Source organism: Centropristis striata, chromosome 16 (assembly GCF_030273125.1).
Source record: "Centropristis striata isolate RG_2023a ecotype Rhode Island chromosome 16, C.striata_1.0, whole genome shotgun sequence".
Lineage (NCBI taxonomy): Eukaryota > Metazoa > Chordata > Actinopteri > Perciformes > Serranidae > Centropristis > Centropristis striata.
In genome coordinates this window covers 26,472,092-26,498,658 of record NC_081532.1, presented here as the reverse complement: position 1 = coordinate 26,498,658, position 26,567 = coordinate 26,472,092, and the positions used below count along the sequence as shown (strand labels likewise).

Below are 26,567 nucleotides of genomic sequence, written 5' to 3'. Positions count from 1 at the left end.
ATTGCAACTGCCAGAGAAAGCTTCACCTCAACAACAAGGATGAACCAGCAACTTAATTTGCAAGACAGCAAATTATTCAAACTCAGCCTGAGATCAAACTTCCTTCCACGTCCTCCATCGGAAAGGATTCCCCCCCTTTTCCAACTGGACTGTGAGTAATGTAATTGGGCTTCCTCTCTTTTGTAAGCCTACACTACGTTAGACTATTTGTAGAACTCGATATTTTATAGATGTGTGCTTTTATTTGCTTTACTTGTTATTTAGAAGAAATACCTTTTGATCACAGATGCTATCTATTTAATGTTGTACACTATAAACAATATTCCATCCTCTTCTGTGTCAATAATTCACGATTCCTTCAACCACTACTAAATATTAATATTTTAATTTGATTATAATTATATTCATAATTATTAATCAGTGTTCCAAATTGATAGTTTAGTCACTTTATGAGACTGATTTAGGTGAATTGGCTATATTTTTCTGTTTTACAGATGGTGCCCAAACAAGCTATGACTTAGAGCAAATCAAGTCATATAATTTATTATAATTAATAATTATCTATGATAATTATGAATAACTATTATAGCCATCTAACCACACCTTTGAACCGTGAGATTCTACATATTTGATATCCTTATGGGAGGGATACCATTTATGATAACGCCCTTTTATTTACATATTTGACACCCTATGCAAGGTCATCATTTATTCATAAAAGAGGCATCCTTATTCCCAAATACTATGTGTTTATAGCATTAATTGTGTGTTGACTGTGTTACAGCAAGAAGAAAATTCATGTGAGACACCATAAAAATCATCACCACACATTTGGTTATTGTGATAAAGAAGAAATTTTAATCTTGTATGTACAGTATGTACAATTGGACATTCAATAAAGCTTCAGTGCAGAACAACCTTTATTAAGAGATATACTATATCTACTATGATGTAACACCCGGCCAAAGACGCACACAACTGTAATCTGAGCCAGAAACATGCTCAGAACTGTCTGGGCTGAGAAAAGACAAAAAACACACACAAGTAATCACATTTAAAGCCAATACGCAAACTAGAAATGTATCATTTTCTTACAGGCGCCATCATGAGGTCATTCCCAGCAGATCACCTGATCATTAACTCAGTAATGTCCTGATTCTATTTGTGCTGTACCTTCTCCATTTGTCCTGTGAAATCTTTGATGAAAACAACTAAAAAGAGAGAAAATAAGTCGGATAAAAGACAAGCCTTAAAAGATGAGCCTCGTAGATTCTGCATCAGAAAGACAAATAAATTTCATAAGTCAGAAGTTTTATGTCTACTGAAACACAGATTTGAATAGTGTGATTATAATGATGAAAATGTATATCACCATCATCAAGGAAAACCCTGGATTGCATTAGGGAACATGAGGGTGATATTTTCTGAAGACCACTGTGAATTTTTGAAGCCTTTCATTGTGTCAAACTCCACTGAAAACACTCCCACAAATTCCTTTGTTGCATCTAATTCACCATTTCCCACCTGAAGCACATGGAAACCTTTAACTGTACAGCAGAAGTTACTGCAAGTTAGATTTTTTAAAGGTGCAATGTGTAATTCTTGGCCACGTGCTTCAAAATATTAGGGGGAAGTATTTTACTGTCAGGTAAACTTTGCAATGCTCTCAAAGAAGTATCAAACTTTCCAAACTTCCAATCTTGCATGATCTCATAACAGTAGCCTCACAGAGCCAGATCTAACGCCACAGTGCTGGAGAAAGGTCCTGATGCACCCATTATCATTCTGGGAGGAAAAACACTCCAGCTTGTTTGTATTTCTTTATACCAATCACAATAAGTCAGGCGGCTTCGCATTCTACTAATCGCATCAAAAGCTTACAGTGAACTGGTCAAGTGAGGTTGTAGAAGTGGCTGTGGTGCAAGGTGCTCATGCAGGAAGGCACACAGGATTGCAAAGATTTTTGTAGTTGTAAATGTAACAAATAATACGAGTGAAGCTAATAAAGTTCAATTAAATGTATGCATGTTATTCATTTTTCAGAATATGTGTACTGTATATGACCTATATTAATATATGTCCGGCCGCTTAGGAACTTGGAAATGACGTAAGTACATGTCGAAAATGAACATATCTATTTGATCAAATAATCATCTAGTGATATTCACTATAGCTTTAAATGATTCCTTGACCCAGAAAATGTAGATTTTGACACCAAGCTTGACCTTCTAAGTGACTTGGAAGATGTATTGGTTCTCATAGACTTTATATGGCTACCATCTCCAATCAGCAGTCTTGATGAAGTGGCTCCCATCAAGAATTGAAACCTATTGTGATGGAGAGCATGTGTAAAAAAATGGTTTCTTTTGTCCAACGTTTCCCCGTTCTTGTCAAATCTGGTCCTGACTAAATTGTCTTGGGTAGTTGTAAGGCCAGCATGCTGCGGAAGTGGCCTTGACAAATAGACAGCAGGAAGGGAGGAGAACCCTGTCTAAGATGTTACTTACCAGTCTAAAAGAAATGTCAAAGTATCAAATCTTTTTTTTTTTTTTAAATGCATTTCTCAGATGATCTTGAATCCAGTACCTGACTGTCCTTTACTTTGTATTCTTAATTTGTATCCAAAGGATTGTTTGTTAACCAAAAGAGAGAGGAAATTAACCGACTTATGCTTAATACAGGCTAGAGGCTTGATTTCTCTTTGTTGGAAAGATGTCAAGAGCCCTTCCATTGGTTGCTGGCTCAAAGAACTATCAGCATGTCTTGTCCTTGAAAAGTTAACATATACATTGAAAAAGAAATCTGACAAATTTAAAGAGATTTGGAATCCCTTTCTTGCATTCTTGAAGAACTGTGAAATTGAGGAAACTTTGGAAACCTGAAGGTGATGTTGTCTCTAAAGGTTGATATCTTAACCATGTGATGCTAGCTGTGTATGAATATGTTATGTCGTTACCCACTTTTTTAATTTTAATTTTCTATTACTATTATTATTAGTTCAGTTATTTCTTTTCTTTAAGTATTTATTTTTTCTTTGGGGTGGGGGGAGTGGATTCCTTTATAGTTTGACTTTGATGCTTTGTCAAATGTATTAAAATGTCATTTTTGTAAACTGTTAAAACTCAATAAATACATGTCTATAAAAAAAAAATTTTTTTTTTACTTGCCAAAAGCTGCCTCCAGCTGCGGAAAAACCTCACCAATGTTTACTCTTGTTTTTACGCTTCTTTTGATGTCTTTTTTTTGCCTTCAGATTTGTTTTTTGCTCTGTGCAGATGATTGGTTTGGGGATAAAGGTCGCTTCTTTTTACTGTGACACTAACCGGGGTGGTACCTTCAGCATGATTGAAAGGGCCTCTTGATGCAGCTTTAATTCTTTGTCGTCTCTGAGGGCCAACTGGACTCTACAGTGACTCAGTAGCTGTGTTTCCATTAAAGTCGAAGCGAATTTAAAGCAAAGTTTTGAAATGTGTATCAGTGACATTTCAATCAACTGGTTTAGAGCGAACAAACGAAGCTGCATGGACATACTTTCATCAGAAGGTGGCGGTGTAATGTATTGCTGTTGGCTGATCCGTCAGTAAACAGTAGAAGATTTAGAGATTGCACAACAAAACAGAGGTTGGTAACCGGACAACTTTGGCCAACCAACAAGAGAAAATGGAGAGAAGTCTTCGGGAATTGGATTTAATTGAGCAACTTATAATTGTTCTTTCATGTCAGAGCTGAAACAGCTGATCAGTCATGAGTTAAATGTTTGCTACATCAGAACTTATTCGAATAACAGCATTTCCATCTCCTGTTTAGCGTATTAACCATTTGTTTTCGAAAAAGACAAAATACCTCAAGCAAGCGTGAAAACTTTCATTGAAATTTTATCGAATTTTGTTGTTTCCATCATGCTTTTCTAATGCGAATCTTCAAAATGTGCATAGAAATTTGTTGATAGAAACATGACTACTGTTGCTGTCTTATCTTTCTAACACATAACGTCCAAACTGTTAGTTCCTCACATTCTGCTGATAATGTAAGTTTTACACATTGCACCTTTAAGGGTCATTTGGGCCTCAAAGACAGTAAAGTTGTTTTTTCTGATCCCATTTTTCCATGACCTTCTGACTTCAAGGATTTTGTCATCCAAGATAATCAGACATTTCAGAGTCTACTTCAAACTACTTCACATTAAAAGCTCATCTTCTGCTTTGAACATAATGTAAAAGCATGAGAAACTAAACTATTTGTAAGAGGAATGCCACTGAATGAGCTGAAACCTTGAAAAATAAACATTGTATTAAGTGTTTGTTTCCTTTTCTTTGGCTTAAACATCAAGACGGCAGCTCAAAAAAATAAACAGCCTGCAGCGGAATAAAACTAAGGGGAAAACACACACATGTGGGCTGTATAAATGAAATGAAACCCAGTTAAAGTGTCTCCTGTCTCCGATCTGTCCTCTCAGCAGCTCTCTGTGTGCTGACGGGGAGTGAAGAAGGTACAGAGACTCTGACCTGCAACAAAGTGGAGTCCTCATTGACAAAACTTCAAATTTCTGATGAGGTGAACTCCCTCACTGGTTTCTTGTCGCCATTCTGCAGGTTCAGTTTCCTCCTCTGACCTCCAGGCGGCTCAGCCTCCCTTCTGTCTCTCTCTTCATCTCTCTGAGCGTTCGTCTCAGATAATTTCCAGGACGTCGCAGGGCACGAAGCCTCTCTTCTTTCCACTCGCAACTCTGATGAAGCCGCTGTGTTCGCCCTCACTGCTCACACAGATCTGAGGCAAAAAAAGGAAAAATGTTGCTTTTATGTAAAAACAAATACAGTTGTACAGCTAGACATGTGATTGAATATTTAAATTAGGGCCAGGACTTTAACGCGTTAATTGAGATTAATTAATAACACAAAAATGAACTCGTTAAAAAAATTGACGCATTTTAATCACACTTATTTTTGCACCGCGGAACGTTTCTCACTGGATGAGTTTCAGGCGGACCGATCAGTGGCGGTTCTAGACCAATTTTACTGTGGGGGCCAAGGAGGGGCCAGTGTTTAATCAGAGGGGCACATTAGCACAAGAAAAAATGGCAAAGATGATATTTAAGCATTCAAAATCTTTGAATGTCTTGAAAAAGACATAAAATGACCAAAAAAGACACAAAATGAGAAGACATAATAACAAAGAAAACCCACAGTAGACATAAAAATGACAAAAAAAGACACAAAATGACCAAAAAAAGACACAAAATAACTAAAAAAAGACACAAAATAACTAAAAAAAGACACAAAATGACCAAAAAAGACACAAAATGAGAAGACAGAATAACCAAAAAAAAACCACAGAAGACATAAAAATGACAAATAGAAACAAAATTACCAAAAAAAGAAGACACAAAATAACTAAAACAGACACAAAAAAGACAACAATGACAAAAAAAAGACACAAATCAACTAAAAAAGACACAACAACAGACAAAAAAATCACCAAAAAAAGACACACAAAAAGACACAAATGACCAAAAATGACACAAAATGACTTACAAAGACACGTAAAGACATGAAAAGGATTCAAAAATAGCCCAATAAGACTCCATAGAGTTAAACTATTATACAATGTACACATTCTGGGTTCCTTTTGTCTACAATGAGATATTGTTTGAACAAAAAAAAGGATTAGAATTGCTCCATTGTTCATTGTTATAAATTGATAATTTTATTATTAATTTGACACAGGGGCCACAGCAGGGGCCAAGGGCTTCTTCACAGGGGCAGTGGCCCCTGGAGGCCCCTGTGTAGAACCACCACTGGGACCGATTATACTGGAGCACCAACTAGCGTTGATGAGTTCAGACAACAACAAACCACAGTGAACATGAAGGAAGAAGCTGATGAGACGCTTTGGTTGGCCCCGTGGATGATGGGACATTTAGTTACTAAAAACCAATGGATGGAAGCGTCAATAAGAGCATGGTTGTGTTGCTATGCAACAAGGAATTCACATATCACCGCAGCACATCCAGCCTCAAGTATCACCTCAATGCTAAACATATAGCAGGTAGCGTGGACGCTAATGTGGTATTCAACAGTATACTAAAAATCCATATGAAAAAAATTACTTCTCACTGTTCTCAGGTCAAATATTTATATGCGATTAAAATACGATTAATTTAGATTAATTAATTACAAAGCCTCTAATTAATTAGATTAATTTTTTTAATCGAGTCCCGGACCTATTTTAAATATTGGTAAGTTACTGATGGCAGTCAGGAGTCTATGTATAGACCCTAATGTCATAATTCAAAGTAAATCCATTCATAGTGAGGCATTAGTTTTTCATGTAAACACACTTTATCTACTATTTCACCTGTCTGAGGCTGTTTCTCATGAGTAGACCTGCATTTACTTTGGCTACCTGTCCGTTGATTTGTAAAAACTCTTATGCTATATTACTTACTATATGATGTGGAGGTAGGGAAGGGAAGTGGACATAATAATGAATGTAATAAGGTTAGGTATATTATACCTTTTCCAACAGATTAACTGAAACCTAAACCTCAGAATAGACTGTTGATCCATAGACCATGGAAGTTATGTAAAAAAAAAACGTAAGTTACTTAAAAACATAGCTTACGTAAAAAACAAAAAAACAACAACAAAAAAATTAGTTAAGTTACATGAAAACGTTACTTTAATAAAAAAAAACGTAATTCACAAACCATGAGCTACAAATTTACATAAAAAAAATAAAAATAAAATGTAAGTAACATAATAACCTTAACTTTATAAAGTGTAATTCACAAACCATGAGCCATGGAAGTTACGTTTAAAAAAAACTGAAGTTACGTAATAAACAAAAAAATAATAATAATAATTTGTAAGTTAGATAAAAAACGTAATTTTAAAGAAAAATCCTAATTCACAAACCATGAGGAAACCAAGTTGTGTAAAAAACAAAAATAACCCCCCCAAAAATTGTAAGTTACAAAACAACCATTACTATTAAAAAAAACGTCATTCACAAACCATGAGCCACAGAAGTTACGTAAAAAAACAAAAGTTACGTAATAAACAAAAAAAAAATAGTAAGTTAGATAACAATCGTTACTATAAAAAAACGTCATTAACAAACCATGAGCCATGGAAGTTACGTAAAAAAACGAAATGTACGTAATTTTAAAGTTAGATAACAATCGTTACTATAAAAAAAATGTCATTCACAAACCATGAGCCACGGAAGTTACGTAAAAAATGGAAGTCGTTTACTTTTGTTTTGTGTGTGTGTGTGTGTGTGTGTGTGTGTGTGTGTGTGTGTGTGATCTTGCATTAATATAACTGTCAGAAAAGATTTCTATGTATGAACTATGAAGGCCCCACATCTGCACAAACAAACCTTTAACTTCCATTTAATCTTTGTCTCTCTTACGCCTGTATTTATTTGTATTTTTACTGGTGTATTATTAGTCACGTGTAAAGCACTTGGAGGAGCTTTTTATACAGAGCTTGATTTATTTATAAAAGCTTTATATAAAACCTCGACATCTGTAGACTCAATTGCCCAGCTGGAGTGTAGATAATTGCTTCATTTATTATTTAAAGATGAGGAGGATGATGAGTTATACCTGTTAATAATGTTAAGGGATGTACCGAGGAGTAAATACTGTTATTTTTGTATCAACACAGAAAGTGATCAAACTATTTTCTTTCTAACTCCTCATTTCTGTCATTGACCCTAGTCTAGAACACTTTGTGTTTGCATGTTTGCTCTAAGTACTCTACAAACTCTCCCCCTGGGTTTGTGTGACTGGAAAAGAAAGGCAGCGGGTCACAGACTCATCTTGTTCTCGGTGGTTTCATCTCCACTGGGGGTTGCTTACTTTTAGTATCCGCTGAGTCCTAACATGCCCTGGAAAGCATTGTGGGAAAAAGGGGGCCTGATCTAAGCACAGCCATTACACCAAAATGCTAATCTGATGCTCACTCCTGAGAGGGATCCTCTGCTCCAGTCGAGCTTTCCAGTGAACAAGCGTATGCAAGGGAAGAGTTGCTGGGAGAAGAGGCGACGTGGGAGCTGCAAGAGGGTAATAAGGTGGCTAAAGAGCCACTGGATAATGCAAATGTGATGTGCTCTAATGGCTGGGGTGTGATCATGAATTAGACACAGGTGTAATGTGGACGTTTTAATGCCCACTATAAAGGTCATTGCTTCTCCAACACATGAGGACGAGGACATTTGTGTGATCAACCCTGCTAATGTTTGGTCTAAATGAACCCTTCATGCTTTTGTCTTTGTAGCTCCAATTAACCTCAACAACAACCTTATTGTTACTGTCTGCTGAAAGGTTTTTACTTCCAGAAAGTCATACATCTGAAGAATGAAAACCACATCCTTGATATTAGCTTGAATTCCAGGTGTTTCCAGGCTTTTATTCACAAAAGAGAGATTTCTTGAAGCAACTATGTGAAAATTTTAAACATTTCAGACTATTAGCATTAAACAAGACACTGCTGCAAGACAGCAAGGCAGTTATTCAGCTACTGCTTTTTTTATATTAGGTCCTTTGTTACTCAAGTACCCAGTTGGCTGATGAAAAAGCAACAGTTGACAGAACAGTCAACAAAAGCTGATATCAATGCACTATTTCTTCACAGTAGATCTGCACTGAATAGTTTGAAGCTTCAAAACTTAATTCAGTGTCGAATTCCAAATCTACATTCAAATGTTGCACAGCTTTCTTTCTTTTTTCCCTTCTCATGTCTAGAGAGACAGAACGCCCCATCAGAGGGGAAAACAATCCATCTCATTGACTTAGTATTGAGTGAATGAGCTTTCTTGACAATTCTGTCTGTTAGCAAACAACAGAAACATGTCTAAAAGCTGCTCTGTGGTGAAATGCACTACCAACAGAGTGAAGAACGCAAAGATACGTTTTTAAAAATCTAATGAACAGAAAAACTGAACATTTAAGACGACAAAAGTGGATACAGACGTATAGACGTGAGACATTAGCAGTCACAATGCTATATTTAACGCTAACTTACGTATGCAGTGCAATTTGTCACTAAGTCATACATTTAAAGTCAGTTTTAGACTGTATTTCTGTAAATTAAGCTAAAGCATTTGACTCTGTGTAACTCGTGTTGTAGTGGATAATTCAGAAAGTTCTGCAGTATTAAGTATCTTAGCTTGCTAACATATAGCTAACATTAGCTTTCTTACAGCCAACTTGTCCTTTCAGGTACACTTAAGTGCTAAAACAATCATATATGTTTAAATCTAATAGTTCAAGTGAGAAACAGGCATTTTGTTAGCGTTTCAGCCCGTGGTTGCATATTGTAGCACTGTAGTTTTCCCCCTGGTGGGCATGGTTTTCAGAGTATGACGCACGGCTATCTGCCTCTGTTCAGTCTGATTAAACCCAGTGTTTCCGCACAGTTACAGACATAGATTTGGCTACTACTAATGATATTAGCATTATATTATTTATAAGATTATTTCTGAACAATACATCAAAAACAAATAGGAAGAAATAGAAGGCGTTACAGAAGCGTAATTTGACAAGGACAATGGTGGAAAAAGTATTGGCCCTTACTTAAGTAAAAGTACTAATACCACACTGTGAAATTACTCCACAACAAGTAAAAGTCCTGCATTCAAAATGTACTTAAAGTATCAAAAGTACTTGTTATGCAGAATGGACCCACTCAGACTGTTATATATTTCTAATATATTATTAGATTATTTGTATTGATGCTTTTATGTAAGCACTTTAATTTTGTAAAGATAGAGCTTATTTTAACTACTCAATATACTGTTGGTCATGTGGTTTAATTTCATAAAATGTCTAGTCACTGTGAATTGATTATGTTTTCAGGTTAAATCTCGACCTGAAAGGTAAAAGCTGTCAGCTAAATGTAGAGGAGTAAAAAATACAATATTTGCTTTGAAATGTAGTTAAGTAGAAGTATAAAGTCACATAAAATGGAAATACTCAAGTAAAGTACAAATACCTTAAAATTGTACTTCTTGTAGTTACATTCCACCACTGGACAAGGACAACCCATAATGGAAATTTAGACAACAACTAAACTATAAACTAGGGGGAACATCCTGTCCAGACAGGTTATATGTGGAGACTTTTCATTCAAAATATCAATCTGCCTAGCCTGGCTAACACCAGACTAATCTCAAATGAGATCTAGTCTGGAAACCAGCCATTCATTTCTCCGTAGAGGAGGTGTGGTTTACGATCCTCCGGAGCTGTTTATTGGGCGCTTAGAATGTCTATCAAAAGCGTCTGTTGGTAGCTTTTAGCCAATCAGATCAGTTATACCAGATGACGTAGTAGAGCTACAGAAATTGATGCTTGTTGTGTGTGTGTCTGTGAGAGTGTTGCTTGCTGCTTTGCTTCTCCAGTTCTCGCTTTCTGCAAGATTATTTATTTTCACGCTTTATTCCCCCTCATGTCATTCAGCCACACACATCCACTGATTTTATGGGCAATAAACAAGCTGCTGCGGGTCTCTCGCCGGCTCCGCTGTCCCCCGGCTCGTAGCGAGATCACCGGCGTTACGGTAGCGGGGCTATTAGCCGCTAGCTGCGCTAATCACCGGCATTACGGTAGCAGGGCTATTAGCCGCTACCATAACGCCCGTGATCTGGCTACGAGCCGGGGGACAGCGGAGCCGGCAAGAGACCTTTCGCCTTTCAACTTTCGCTCTAAACTATTTAAAACACCATCTACAGCTAAAGAGAGTTTCGCGTCAGCAGCAGCCATGTTGGATATATCCTGACAGAGTTTGTACAGTACCTGTCCTTCCTTCAGGGTGATCTGGCCTTGCTCCTTACAGCCGATGAACGTCCTGTTACACCTGAACACTTGGTCGTCATCTCGCACCTGATGAGCAAAGGCTGCTGGGAAGAAGCCGATCCTGTCCTCAATTACCCCCTGAAAAAAAAAAAGAAGAAAAAAATCATCAAACATGAAAACAGCTGACACACCGAAGAGCTGAAGAGTACATAAGAGGATTATAAACCCAGTGATTAGATAAAATCCTTGAAAAAAACAACAGGAATTCTGCTGATTACAGTACATTAAACCTGTAATGCATTTTATTTAGATCATACTAACTCATATATACCTCATAAAGACGATTAACTGTATATGCCGTCACCTTCAGTACATATACATAGTACTGTATGCAGGTGTTATATCATGTTAGGTTTAGGTTAGGTTTCCATTGTTCAAAGACCGGGCAGATTTCTCTGTTTATCTACAGCCTGCAGAGAACAGCAACAGAGTGAAAATGCGTGATGAGTTTCTTCATGGTCTGGTGGCGGCCGGCTGCCTCTGTACAGTCACGTTTTAGCCCTTTTGTCTCCCTAATTTTTCTGTCACACAGATGTGTCCCGAGGCAGCCTGTTGCCTCGCTCCTATAATTTACAGCTTGGCTTCCATAATTTATCAATCCATTTCTTTTGTGGGCATTTTAATGGGCCTTGTGGTATACAAACAAAACAAGCTGCCCAACATTATTTAAAGTTTTAATCATAATTATAAACAAAGTTTTAGATGAGCCGTGTCAGTCAGTGCGCTTACATGCACAGTTTAATCGAGTTATGCTTAAAATTTGATTTTGGCGTCTAATCGGACTTCTGTCCTTGTCCTAGTTTACATGCAACCAGTGGCGGCTGGTGGATTTTTCTCCAGGGGGCTATAACTCCAAAATAGACATACCTTATACCAAAAAGCAAGCAAACATGTATTAAGGTATCACACCAGTGTATTTACATAAATGGAAACAACAAAAGCAACATTATAATGTCATGTAGTGTTCTACTTTTTGTATAAATTTTGCACTTCTATACTTGAGAGAAGCGAATTTCTCAATGACTCAGTGGTTAAAGCCAGGGATGGTTTTGACAATAAATAAAAACTTTTTACGAGAGTCTATGGGCAAAGATTTTTGCGCCCCGGGGCGGAAATACGTCACCAATCAACGTCCATGAACGAAAACAACTATAAAATATTTATCTTGCACATCTAAAAAATATATACATATATTTCGAAATATTTTTTTATTTTTTTTATTTACTTTTTTGAAAATGTCTTTTTCAAGGTAATGTGTGGTGAGTGGTGGGGCGGCTCTCTAGCGCCCTCCATTGGCCGGCCGCCACTGCATGCAACTGAGACAATGGAATAACTGACGGGAACGTGTACTCCTCCTCAACACTGGGTGGAGATATGCGTCGTTTCAGTGGGTTAATACGGCCCCCCGTTGACTTATTACTAGGGCCGGGACTCGATTAAAAAAATTAATCTAATTAATTAGAGGCTTTGTAATTAATTAATCGAAATGAATCACATTTTAATCGCATATAAATATTTGACCTGAGAACAGTGAGAAGTATTTTTTTTCACATGGATTTTTAGTATACCATTGAATAATGACTGAATACATAAGCTTAAGCAACAAAAATATTGTTTATTTTTGTTCAAGTCCAACAGACCAGTGCAATTTTTTGCCATTAAGTGTAGCAATAGCATATTTAGAAATATAGTACATTTCATAAATTCAGGTAGCCTATAGGTAGGTAGACCTTCTGTAAACTATAATACTTTGGTTTTTGAAGTAAAACACAATCCACGCTAGCTAGCACACTAGCCGCTAGCTGCTATATGTTTAGCATTGAGGTGATACTTGAGGCTGGATGTGCTGCGGTGATATGTGAATTCCTTGTTGCATAGCAACACAACCATGCTCTTATCGACGCTTGCATCCGTTGGTTTTTAGTAACTAAATGTCCCATCATCCACGGGGCCAACCAAAGCGTCTCATCAGCTTCTTCCTTCATGTTCACTGTGGTTTGTTGTTGTCTCAACTCATGAATGCTAGTTGGTGCTCCAGTATAATCGGTCCGCCTAAATTTTTTTTATGCGTTAATTTTTGCGTAATTAATTAATCTTAATTAATGTGCTAAAGTCCCGGCCCTACTTATAAAAATAAACAAGAGGAGAAATGGCATTTTCGTGGTGATTTTGAGGGACGGATTAAATGCCAGATGCAGTTACAGTTACAACAGTAGCCTGTCTTTGGTTCGACACTTTGTGCCGTCGCTACTGACCTCGACCTCTTGTTCTTGCTGGATGCAGGTTCAGATGATTCTATTCTTCTTCTGTGACCGGCTGTCTTGGATTTGATTGTCTTGTCATATATGTCGGTGAAAATCCTTTTCCAATCATATTATCTGGGTGTCTTTCATGGGAGTTGGAGAACTCTGATATTAGTCAGACTAACACGTTTATATGCACTTCAGTTGTCCAGTTATAGTCGGATTAAGGTAATAATTTGTGTCATTTAAACGTATTGACTGTCAGGGAAAACATGCTGGTTTCCTGCCTACCTTCCACCAGTCATCATTGGTGTCGTCAGCCAAAAAGATTCTGTCTCCCGCTCTGAAAATATAGAGCAAAACAAAGAACAATTAGTCGAAAAAGGTCAAAGTTTTCTTGTCTTATTTTGCCTCGGTTCAGACCTTTGAATCTGTCAGCTTCAGTGAGGTGATTGATTCAACTGGTGTCATGACACACAAAAAAACATTCCTTTTTTTAAAAATTGTACAATTTAGTAAGTGCCTTTTTTATTGTTCAAGAAGCGATATTTTAACATACACACACTAGTCTGTTAATATCCTTCTCTAAATGTGATGTTATCACTTGACACCCATTTCCATTTACAGCTGGGCAGTCTTAAAAGAGGACACATCAAAACGTTTCTTCCTCTTGTTGGTGATTAAATAACAAACAAACTGAATATAATGGGCTCTTTTTACCTGAAACATTGCTTTTTTCTCACAAATTGTGCAGTACTTTGACAGCAACATGTTCTCATTCCCAATGTGTCAAAAACTGCAGCTCTGTCAGTGGCCCTAGGCTTCAGGAAGTGATGCTGCAGGTTCCCTTCTAGCATCGCTTTTGGAAGCACGGGGATGGTTAATTGATATTAGACCATGGCACTAATTAGCAATAACACATTTACCCACATCCGGGTAGACTGAATTAGGAAAATAAATAAGTAACGTCCGGTTACACTTTCAAATAAAGGCAGAAGAGAAACGTTTCGTATTTATTATCTATTATATACTTGAGTTTTTGACACATTGGGAATGAAAATGTGTTGAACAAGGAGAGCTTTAACAGAGCTCTGTTTTTACATGGAGAATATACACATTCCTTTTTATCTTTTAGCATTTCTACCAATTTCTCTGTGGAAAACTGATGGATCTAATGAGTAAGGGGGCTGATAATAAGCCAATCAGTGCTAAAAGTGTCACTACCACCGGTGTCAAGCGCTGCTTGAAACCCAGCAGGGGTAATAACAACAGTGGTGATGGCTAAAGACAAGATACATGCTGCTGGGGCGTCCCGGTGGCTCACACTGGTAGAGTGCTTGCCATGTAGGCTGAGGCCTTGCTGTGGCGGAGCCGGGTTCGAATCCAGCCTGAGCTCCCTTTGCCGCATGTCTTCCCCTCTGTCACCCCCTTTCACTCTGTCACTGTCAATAAAGCATAAAAATGCCTAAAAAAAATAAATAAAATAAAGATACACGCTGCTATCAGAAGATATCATGTCTTCTGGAACGTGTTCATTACATTGCCTGACATCATAGTTCTGTTTTACTTGGTCTCTAGTGATTAGTGTGGGAAAATTAGAAGTGTACCATGAGCCATGAAGGAACCCAATACATTTAGGAGTGATCCGAATCAAGAGGCAGATGCACAATTTATTTTTTTGCCTTCATTAAAATTGTGAGATAGGGCATCCAAGTCGTCCTTGTCGTTTCAAGAGTTATTGCATTTATTGAGAGGTAAATCTACCGCTCATATGTAACTAAGTACATTTACTCAAGTACTGTACTTAAATCATTTTGAGGAACTTGTAATTTGCTTGAGTATTTCCATTTTATGTAACTTTATACTTCTACTCCACAACATTTTGAGGCAAATTTTGTACTTTTTACTCCACTACATTTAGCTGATAGCTTTAGTTACTTTTCACCTCAATATTAAACATAAAACACATGATACATTTAAATTGATTAGAATTTTTTCAAATTAAACCTCATAACAGTATATTAAGTAATCTAAATGAGCCCTACCTGGACAACAGTAAAATACTGCTTACATAAATGCATCACTAATAATAATTCAATAATATACACTACTGGTCAAAAGTTTTTGAACACACCAACTTTTTCAGAATTTAATTGAAAATGATGCAGTTTAATGTCTCAGTGTACTCTGAAATTAATGCACACTTGCAACATTTAAAATGCTTTATTGAGCATGATAGTGTTTTGAAAGTAAAAAAAAGATTCAATTATTTTGAATGATTATGTTGGACTAAAGGACAAAAAAAAAAGACACAAAATGACTAAAAAAAGACACAAAATGACTTACAAAGACATGAAAAGAATTCAAAAATTGATAAAATAGCCCGAGACTCCATAGAGTTAAGTTGTTAATCCATTTCTTGTTCCCTGAAAAAGGCCTACTTGTATAATTCTGAAATGTACATTATTTTCCAGTTTTGGTTAACCTTACCTTTTTTTATTTACCTCTGGCAGTTCACCACTTACCTTTGTACCCTTTCAAGCTGTTCATTGGACTTGAACTGCTTGAATTTAAATTTTAATTCCCAATTTTCAATTTTCAATTTGAAAAATTGGGGTGTTCTAAAACTTTTGACCGGTAGTGTATTTGGAATATAAAACGATCTGAGTGGCATAACGAGTACTTTTACTTTTGATACTTTAAGTACATTTTGACGCTTGTACTTTTGAACTTTTACTTCAGTACGTTTTGAATGCAGGACTTTTACCTGTAGTGGAGTCATTTCACAGTATGGTATTAGTACTTTTACTGAAGTAAAGTAAAGAATCTGAATACTTCTTCCACCACGGCTCATATCACTGTAAACTACATATGTGCTGTCCATAGCAACAGTAACTAAGGGAGCTCACCCCTCCACTCGGCCCTCTTATATATATATGTGTGCTGTACAGCCAAGCAAAAGAGAAGATATCTGTGTTTTTTTCTGACTGGATGCACCTTAATCCTGTTTGCTGTGAGTAATTGTTCTTTGTCCAGGAACTGCATGAATCATTTTATCCATGGCCACATGTACCATAATTACTAGCATCTGTTCAAAGCTGTCGGCTAAGTTTGACCAATAAAAATCAAAAGGACCAGCACAGTTGAGCCAAATGTTGGTTTACGTAATTTCCCATTTTCTTCCTCTTGTGGTTCGGTTACAACACTGGCTGTTTAGTAATGCTCACGGTGACTCAGAAAACGCTGTTTATTGTAGGTGAGAAACAGCACACCACCCGGCATTGTAAAATCTTCTGAGGTGAAAACAAAGTCGACACATGTTGTTTCAAAGAAAAACGGGAAATGATGCGTAAGAGCATCTTCTCCAAGTGCTGGGCCTTAAAAAGCCCACAGAGCCATGAAAGAGTCTTTGAAACGATTGTCCATTAAATTGCATAAGAACTGTGGATTTTCAGCTCGTATTCTCAAAAGGCAGAAATCATCATCATTACAATCAGCACATAGTCCAAGGTAATCATGTAATCAGAGCATGTGGCGGGAACTGAAACTAATCATAAACCTGATTTTTTTTTTATCACTTAAAATGAAAATAGAACCTTTTGATTAAAGATTAAATTTCCCCCTTTTCTGCTTTTAGTGTTTGATTTTGATTTAATTACTGTCAGCAGTGAAACCCAACAGCAGAAAGACATTGATGTTGGCTTTCATAGGAGAGAATACATTTGAAACAAAGCTCGGTGAACTTTGTGCCTCATACAAGGCAGCGGAGGACAGGGAAGAAGTCAATGAATTTCAAATTACACCGGACGATTGAAGTTCTTCTGAACCAAGAGAGAGGATTTATCCACGAGTATGTGTGCGTGTGTGTGTGTGTGTGTGTGTGTGTGTGTGTGTGTGTGTGTGTTCTTGTACTTCCTACATAGTGAGGACCAGGACACGTTTTTAACCAACAGAGTGAGGACATTTTTGCAAAGTGAGGACATTTCGGCCGGTCCTCACTTCTTTAAAGGCTTTTTTGAGATTTCAGACTTTGTTTTAAGGTTACATGATAATGATAATTAACTGAAACTGTATTGTGTGGTTACAAAACTAACTAAAATTATAGTAATTATGTCCTTCATTTTCGTCTTTGTCAACTTTTTTCACTCATAATTAAGATGGATCAGACAAAGGAAATAAAGGCAAAATTTACTGTGACCTCTTTTAATCTCCCACCCAAAAAATACCCCATTACAAAAAACTAAAACTAATAAAAACTACACTAAAACTAGCAAACTCACTCTAAAAACTCATTAAAACTAACTGAATTTGAAAACAAAATTTCACAACGAAACTAAACCTAAAACTAATGAAAAATCCAAAAGTATTATAACCTTGCAAGGGGATTCACTGTTACAATGAGGCCCTCACATAGATACAGGTACAAGAATGTGTGTGTGTGTGTGTGTGTGTGTGTGTGTGTGTGTGTGTGTGTGTAGGAGAAAGACGGAGAGAACAAGTGCACTCTCATATCCTTAAATCCTCACAGGATTTCTGAGAGAACCAGGAGCAAATGGTAGCTAGACTGAAGGACTGCTCATGGTGGATACTCTCATCTTGAGGACCTATTTCACAGCATGATGATGCCTGAATCAGTCGTGGTTAAGCAACGGGATCAAATCTGTAGCCTGAGTTTCAGACTGTATCAGAGATAACACAGACCTGACATATACAGAGGTGTCAGCCTCAAAAAGGACCCCATGACACATTATTATTATTACCATCTTTTTTTCACCTTTTAAGGCAACTCATGACAAAAAAAATTGATATTTGATTTTCATATTTTTTTCATTATTATTGGTCATTTTTTTGTCAAATATACAAAATTAGGCCTCATTTCAAGAGAAAAAAAAGTAATAAAACCTGAATATTTTTTAAAATAGTTATAGTGAAATAATTTTTTGATGGGAATGCACAGAGTAGGTTATGTAAACGTTTAGTGAAACATGTGTATTAAAAAAGTTGTTCATTTTTAGATGTGTGTGCGTGTGTCTATATGCATAATGGACAATATGTGCAAATATACGTTTTGACCTCAACCTCACAATGTTTTCAAAACACAAGTTTCACTAAAAGTTGACATAACCTACTCTGTGCATTCCCATAAAGAAATTATTATTTCACTTTAACAATTGAAAAAAATATTTGGTAACTTTGGTAATATTTACTAGATTAAAGTGGCAAATCTGCGTGAAAAAAGATTTATGAGAAAAAAGTGGGAAAAAAGCAACTTTTTTTAATGAAATTCACCACTTTAAATCTCATAAATCTACGCATTTTTTTCTCGTACATTTGCCACTTTAATCTCGTAAACTTTTTTCTCAAAATATTATTTTCGTATGGTTTTTTTTTACACATTCTGGCTGTATGTAATATCCTCCAATATTCTCTCGGGTTGAAGTTTGGAATTTGCAAGTATTTCAATAAGTGTCCTATTAAGGGTTAAAGTGGTGAATCTGGGAGAAAAAAGTTGTTTTTTTCCACTTTTTTCTTGTAAATCTGCTCCTTTTTTTGCGCAGATTTGCCACTTTAAATCTTTTAAATCTGCTACTTTTTTTTTGGAGATTTGCCACTTTAATCTAGTAAATTTGCAACTTTTTTCTCGAAATATTACCTGAAGTTACCAAATATAGTTCTTTGCCTGATAAAGAGTTAATGGAAACACAGCTACTGATACATGAAATATTTTAGTTAGATTTGGCAAATATGCCAGCACAGTTGCTTATTCAACTGAACTTAAAACATCCTCGAAAGAAACAGGCTTTATTGTCAGAATTTGAACTTTCCGACAGTCCCTGAACGGATCATAGGAAGATAAAAAATGTCATAAACCAATTGAAATTGCTTGATCCTGCTAAAAACACTAAAGTAGCCATAATGGATTTTGCTGAGATAAATGGTCGCCTGACAAATATTCACAGAAAATCAGACAGAGCTGCAGGCTGTTTACACAGAGCTGAGAGGAGAGGACAGGTCATGACACTTGTGGGCACTTTGACAAGTGTTGTACATATAAATTCCATTTTATTCCTTTTTTCTATCTGAGAAATTCAACTTGCATTCTTTCTTTTTTTTTTAAATGATTTTCAAGTTTTCCATGTCTGCCATGACCCTGTTGAACTGAGCACACCTGTGCTGTCTGGAGTCAACTAGAGGGAGTTGACACTTTTGTGGGGACAAGCTGTTGGTTAATAGTCAAAGTTTAAACTTAACAACCAACATAAAAAACCTCATTCCTTTACAACACTTTCTGTCTTGAAGCATTAATGAGTTACAGAGGAGAGAAACCGGCAGCTGCACAGCTCCCAAACAGCTTAAAACACTTAAGTGACTGACCCAATCAGTGACGGTGTAACAGGTTTTTTCAATTAACTGCCAAAGCAAAAAGCACTGGGTGTGACAGCATTAATTAATTAAGGTTTAATCAGAAGTGCAACATGCTTGAATGTTTGAACCCATGGAGAGCAGCAGCAGTTTTTTGCCCTGAAATGACGCATTTCAAGCAAAAAAAACAACAACAACAACAACATCTAACTCTGAATTACAACTAGGAGGCTGGTGTGAACTGATTTTTTTATAGCACTTTGTGAAATTTCTCTCCATGTTCTTAGTAGAACTGGTGTTTACGCATTGGCTGGTCCAAACCCAACATCTCATCATTTCAACCATAATAAAATGATTTTTTCACCAGCATTCAAAAATAATATATTCCTTCTTGCCTTACTGGTACACTGTGTACGCCTCATGGGAGCTATAAATGGACTTCTCAAAGACTCTCAGGATAAATCCAAGAAGACATGAGATTGACTGATATTAATAGACCATCATGAGACCCAGACCCAGACACAGGTACTATTAATGAGGCCACTCCAGAGGAATAAATCCCTGAGGACCATTACCTACAAAGAGGAAGCTAATTAGTTCCTTTTGTAAATCTATTCTTGTAAGACTTCTGAATACAGTGATTATATAAGATAAAACACAGACACACTAATTAACAGACAACTGGGTTTCCTGGCATGAAAAAGCAAATGAATATAGACAACAAGCAGACAGCTATTCACCAGCATGTCGTCTTTTTTCTCCCAACACAAATTAAACACTGAGCATGTGAACATGTGTTCTTTAATTGTTTGTCTAGGCCTTGCACTTATTGGACGAGTGGATATGAGAATAAAGCACTGTGGGATTGCATTTCACAGACTCATGTGCCGCTATGTGTGCTGCAGAGAAAACAAGGCAGGTTTAACCCCTTGTTATACAGCTGTTTAGGGGGAGATAGCAGGTATTTTTATTTTATTTTTTTCCTACTGCTTAGTGACAGATCAGCCTACAGCGATACATGACACTGCCATCTCAAAAGTATGTTTATGCAGATTTTTTTATTCGATCTAAGCCAGATGACAGAAACTTCCCTAATTCGCATTTTCTTTAACCCTTTATCAGGCAAAGAACTATATGTGGTAACTTCAGGTAATGTTTCGAGAAAAAAGTTGCAAATTTACTAGATTAAAGTGGCAAATCTACAAGAAAAAAGTTGCAGATTTAAGAGATTTAAAGTGGCAAATCTGCGCAAAAAAAGTTGCAGATTTACGAGAAAAAAGTGGGAAAAAAGCAACTTTTTTCTCAGAAATTCACCACTTTAAATCTCATAAATCTACGCATTTTTTTCTCGTACATTTGCCACTTTAATCTCGTAAACTTTTTTCTCAAAATATTATTTTTCGTATGTTTTTTTTTTTTTTACACATTCTGACATTATGTAATATCCTCCAATATTCTCTCGGGTTGAAGTTTGGAATTTGCAAGTATTTCAATGAGTGTCCTATTAAGGGTTAAAGTGGTGAGGCCACTCCAGAGGAATAAATCGACAACAATAAAGGCCACATAGAAGCTGTGGACATCATCTAAAAGCTAAGAACCTGAAAATTTATTTGAGATTTGAGAGTGTGTCATGTTGTTTTGGTCAAAAATCTCTAAGGGCGCTTTCACAACCCAAATATTAGTCCGTTTTAACCCTCTGGAGTTCATCTATGTATTGACAATACACATGTTTTATTTACAGTAAAAACTTTATTTATATATAATATGTAGACAAGCTTAGAAAGCCAGTTGAAAGTGCAATCATAGGAGCTTTCACAGTGTGACATTTATGTTTCTAGACCATTTTTAAAATGTGAATTTTCTTTCTACAATGAAAACTATTACTGTTTTTAATTTACATGCAGAAAGACTGTTTTGTAGTTTTAATAGTCTATTTTTTTTTTCTGCTGTTTTTGTGTGTATAAATTGTAAAAAAAATAAAGAAAGAAAGAAAAGCGACATTTCCAAAGACACCTTTGTCTTTTGTTTGTATTTTGGGTTCCTGGCAGCTTTATACTTTGTTAATTAAAATAAAATGAAAAATCTGACTGATAGCCCAGTTTGTGTGGAGAAAAAGGAGCCATGCATGTGATGTAAGGACAGACTGAAAGATGCTAAACAGAGACAGAAATTAATGCATAGGAAGTTGACAAATTTGAACAAAAATCTCCTGGACTTCAGAGGTTTAATCAAACTCTGGTGCGGTTAAATCCTTGTTAAGGTTCGTTTGGTTGCTTGTGAACGCTCCAATCGTACTCTGGTGCAAACACAAAACAACCTGTCTGAGACCACTTGTAGAGAGAGTCTCAATCCGTTTTCAGACGGACTCTAGTGCGGTCCGATTGCACTGTGAACGTAATTTTTTTTTATTTTTTATTTATTTATTTATTTTGTTCCTTTCATGAAAGTGGACAACAAAATGTGTACAGAGACACACTCTACACCTTCATGATTAGAAAGGAGCAGCAAGAAGAAAACATTTCTTATGTTTGTCTGCCCCCTACTTGAACAATAAATTAAAAAAAAAGATTTAAAAAAAGATGGTCTGACATCACATACAATGGATTTTCAGTAGCCTACACCAACAAAACTTTGATTATAACAAAACACTTAAAACAACAAAAACAAACAAGACAAAAAACAAACAAAAACCCATACAAGTACATGTTATCATCTCAAAAACAAAAGACCAAAAAACAACTGATCATAAACAATCAGTTTAAGATTCTAGTACATATTGACAATTTTTTCTGCATTTGTACATTTTTTAAAATCTATTAATGTCTGTACAACCTTTTAATCTGACCGGAATCTGACCCAATTAAAGGAAATGAACCAAAACGTTGGTTCATTTCATTGCAGAATTATCAACATATTGTTCAAAATAACCACAGATGGTGGCAGGAGCAGATCAAGGCTCTCCTTCTCTGATTTCACAGGTTTCTGATCAGAGCACATTGTCTGTGGAAATAATGTATGAACACATTATTGAGAAGCGGAGCCTCAACACTCGTTATGAACGATTCTCTCCAGATTAGTTTGGTCAGAACACCAGAGCAGGATAACGACCGGTATAATCAAACATACTCGGTTTGCGCTAGGTTCCATGTTGCTTTGTTTACATTTCTCACAGCCAACTTTTCAACCAATAAGATACAATAGTCCGAGTAGATTTCCAGCCTTCGTACACAAGGTTTGCTTACATTTTGCACTGTTAAAGTAAACCAGACTAAATACAAAACGAACCAAATTTATCAATTTCACTCTGATTCGGACTCATCAAATGGACTTGGGTGTGAAAGTGCCCTCATAAACATGACTTAAAACTTACTTGATCAATTAATTAATTGTAAAGAGGAGACTTATGGGAACCCATGGTGCCCATTTTCATTAAGATATCACAGCGTCACAGGTCACATGACCGCTTTGAAAATCGCCATGCCAAATCAAAACTAGCCTAACTTTGGAGCATTATTTTCACTTGTCAACATGATATCCTGACATTCCTGTTACCAATAGATTCCGTTGATCTTCTTATTTCATATGATACCAGTATCTTCTATCCCTAAAAGCCAACTACTTCCTCCGAAAGAGAGACATTTAAAAATACTAACTGTTTAAAGCAACTGTAATCAGCAGGTTGGACATATGTGAAGTACATTATTGTTATTAATTTATTTTGAGGAAATAGAAGTCGATGAATGAATCTCATAAAGAAGTTACACAGAGATTCTGTTTATCTGCCAGTGATGCTGTGTGTTCATGGTAGCCATATACAATTAGGGTTGCACAAGTTTGGGAATATTCTATATGCACGTTAAAAAAAGGAAATATTGGGGTTATCTGATCAGGCTGTAATGAACCTTTTTACCATATCAAAGTCCTGACCTTCATCCAATTGAAATGTTGTGGAAAGCCCTGAAACAAGCAGTTCAAACCCATGAACATCCGGAGTTGAAGTTGTTCTGTACAGAAGAATGAACTAAAATTCCTCCAAGCTGATGTAAACAGATCAACAGTTACTGGAAACGTTTAGCTGCAGTTATTGTTGCAGAAGGGGGTCACACCACATACCCAAAACAAAGGTTTGCATACTTTTGCCACTCACAGATATGTAAAATTGGATAATTTACCTCAATAAATAAATGACTAAGTATAATATGTTAGTCTCATTGTTTAACTGGGTTTTCTTTATCTACTTTTAGGATGTGTGAAAATCTGATGATGTTTTAGGTCATATTTATGCAGAAATATAGACAATTCTAAAGGGTTCAAAAACTTTCAAGCATCACTTTAATCTCTTAATGTGACAAATATATATATTTATATTAATTTGTCACATACAGTGTGAAATGGAGTGAGTTGGCTAGCTACATCGTAAAAAAAAAAAAAAAAATTATGGTAAAATACCTGCAGCTGTGGTTGCCAGAACTTCACTGTAAAAATTACAGAATGGGTTTTTTTACTGTAAATTTGAATGTAAATATCAGCAAAAACTGTAATTAAGACCGAAAAGTCCCTTTATTTTTAGAGTAAATGTGTCTTTGTGACATAAAGGTATTTCTACATTAATTTCACATGAAAATTTTATATTTTTTACAGTAAAACTGTGTTTTCTACAGTTTTTAAAAAGAAACACGCAACATACAATGAAAGTTAATATTTTTTCTTATTGGTTTGTTCCAAGTCACAAGACTTTTAAGGTCCTGACGGTCAGAAAACAAACCATGGCGGACAGTTCTCTCATTTTAGGTGAAAAAAAATCAATATTTTGACTTAGTTTCTGCGTAAAAATGGATTTTGATCACATTTCTAGCGAGAAATATATGTTTTATTTTCTAAATATTCACCCAGTGAATGTACATAATCACTTTGTATGTTGGAATAGCCACGGGATATGACTGTCATTAACTTGCATTGTAGCGAAATCCGTGTCAGTTTCACGGAAATTTGAGTGATTCCGTGGCTATTCCACGGATTTTGAGTTAAGCGAATCCGTGGCTATTTCACGTATTCCTGTGAGACCATGTTGTTCTGCTGCATTGACTGACAGTGAGTTGTAGTTGATTTCTTCCTAGGAGTGACATGTTTATGTGTAAACTCACCTCATCTCAAGGTCATGGCTGTCTTGGGGAGTGAAGCTGAACAAGGCCACATAGGTGCTGAGCTTAAGGACGTCTTTCTGTAGCTGGCTCTGCTCCAACTGGACAACACACACACACACACACACACGTACATACAGAAAACACAGATTTCATTGTCAAGAGGGAAAATATGGCAGACAAGATAACCCTCTATGGTACGGTGTTGCCCTCAGGAAACATACCCATTTTTGGCCTGTCAATTTTCTACAATGCATCTTTTGGAGTGATGCGATACTTTAAAAAAGAGGGAAGAGTATAGGGAACCAATAGCAAAGCTTTAATTTGTCACATGATCTCCAAGAGGCCATATTGAAACCCTATTTAGCAGACTTTTCCAAAGGAAACAGCTTTGCCATTTTGCACCACAAAAAATCACTCAAATTGTAATTTCCTGACCCTTTTCCATCTGGAAAAAAACTAATTCCTACTGATAGGTGAGTAAACCTTCATTTTTGATAGTTTCATACACTTAGACTATTCATTCATTTCAATCGTTGGTTCTATGGTACAATGTTGCCAGCAAAATTCAGATAAGAAACTGGTTAAAAAAGTTCCTTTTATAATGTTTTTAAATTTAAAATGTTATGTATTGTATGTATGTTACATGTTTATTAAATAAATTATGTTAAAATTAATTTTTAAACCAACCCCCCCCCCCCCCCCCCCCCCCCCCCCCAAAAAAAAGAAAAGAAAAGAAGAAGAATTATAAAAAAAATTCAGACTATGCTTATTTAGCCTATTTTAAGACAAAAAAACACATTTTTTTCCTAATTGGCATCATAATGTGTACCATAGAGGGTTAAACAAAGCTCAATACAATACAACACCATATTCTCTATTGTCACTTTCCTCACAGTCGTTTCTTAAAATAGTCTTTTGGCATTCACATAGGCAGAAGAAGCCCTTGTTTACAGAACACTGATAGACCGGGGAGCCGCTTAAGTTGTTCTGCAATCTGTTCCTTTTAATCCACCGTCAACATGAGTGGGAGAAGCAGGATCAGGTTTTCGTGAATGCTCAGGAAGTAAAACAGGACAGGGTGGTGGGCGGGGAGAGGAAGTTGTCAGAGAAGTGTTAGCACAATTAGCAGGGAGCTGCGCCGCCATACTGGCGCTCTTCACACCTGCTCACAAAACCTGTGGGCGTTTTCTTGTTCATCGCCGATACCTTGAGTCTGAATCCTGCATGCTGATTTCCAATCTCCTCCAACTTGTTCCTGCACTGTAAAAAAGGTGTGTCTAAAAACAAGATAAAAACACTAAATCTGAGGGAAATGATCTTGCTGCATGGACAGATAATTTCACTTGACAAGATTTCTTAAATTAAGATTATTAAATCTAGAAAAAAGCATGTTGAACACTTAAAATAAGAAATTAACTCTTAAAACAAGATAAATTGGTAACACTTTACAATAACCAACTAAATGATGTTTATAGATGGTTTGTAAACCAATTATTAACCATTTACAAAGTGTTATACATATTTAATCGGTATATGTTTTCAACCAATTTCTTAAAGGTATATGAATCATTTCAAAATCATTAGCATACTTAATATGGTGTTAAAAATGTTATAATGAGTGCAACTAAAACTATTAATAAACTATTAGTTTTAATTTATTGGTTTGTTAATGGTAAAGTAACTATAAACTTACATTAATATACTATCTATTTCCCATTTATATATGATTTAGTTAGTTAAACATTATTAAATTATGTATCTACCATTCTAAATGGCCTATATACGGTTTATAAATGATGATTAAACATTAATATTAATGTTACCGATAAATTATGTAACACTTCTAAATCTAAAGTTTTTTTTATCTTGGTAACAAACAAATCATTCGGTAGCACTTTACAATAACCATCATTTATAAATGGTAAACAGTTTATAATTGTTTAATCGTCATTTATAAAC

At 36.0% G+C, this 26,567-nt stretch overlaps 1 protein-coding gene across 1 annotated transcript in view; it reads right to left on the bottom strand.

The window, feature by feature from the left end:
- Positions 1-4,113: 4,113 nt before the first annotated feature.
- The window catches only part of stac (SH3 and cysteine rich domain), a 70,516-nt gene continuing 48,062 nt past the window's right edge, over positions 4,114-26,567 (bottom strand). Inside the window, exons 8-11 of the mRNA XM_059353010.1 lie at positions 24,609-24,706; positions 13,393-13,444; positions 10,799-10,936; positions 4,114-4,767 (exon numbers count right to left, since the gene is read on the bottom strand). Coding sequence (XP_059208993.1) covers positions 4,669-4,767; positions 10,799-10,936; positions 13,393-13,444; positions 24,609-24,706 — 387 coding nt within the window. The 3' untranslated portion in view covers positions 4,114-4,668. The remainder of the gene's footprint in view (positions 4,768-10,798; positions 10,937-13,392; positions 13,445-24,608; positions 24,707-26,567) is intronic.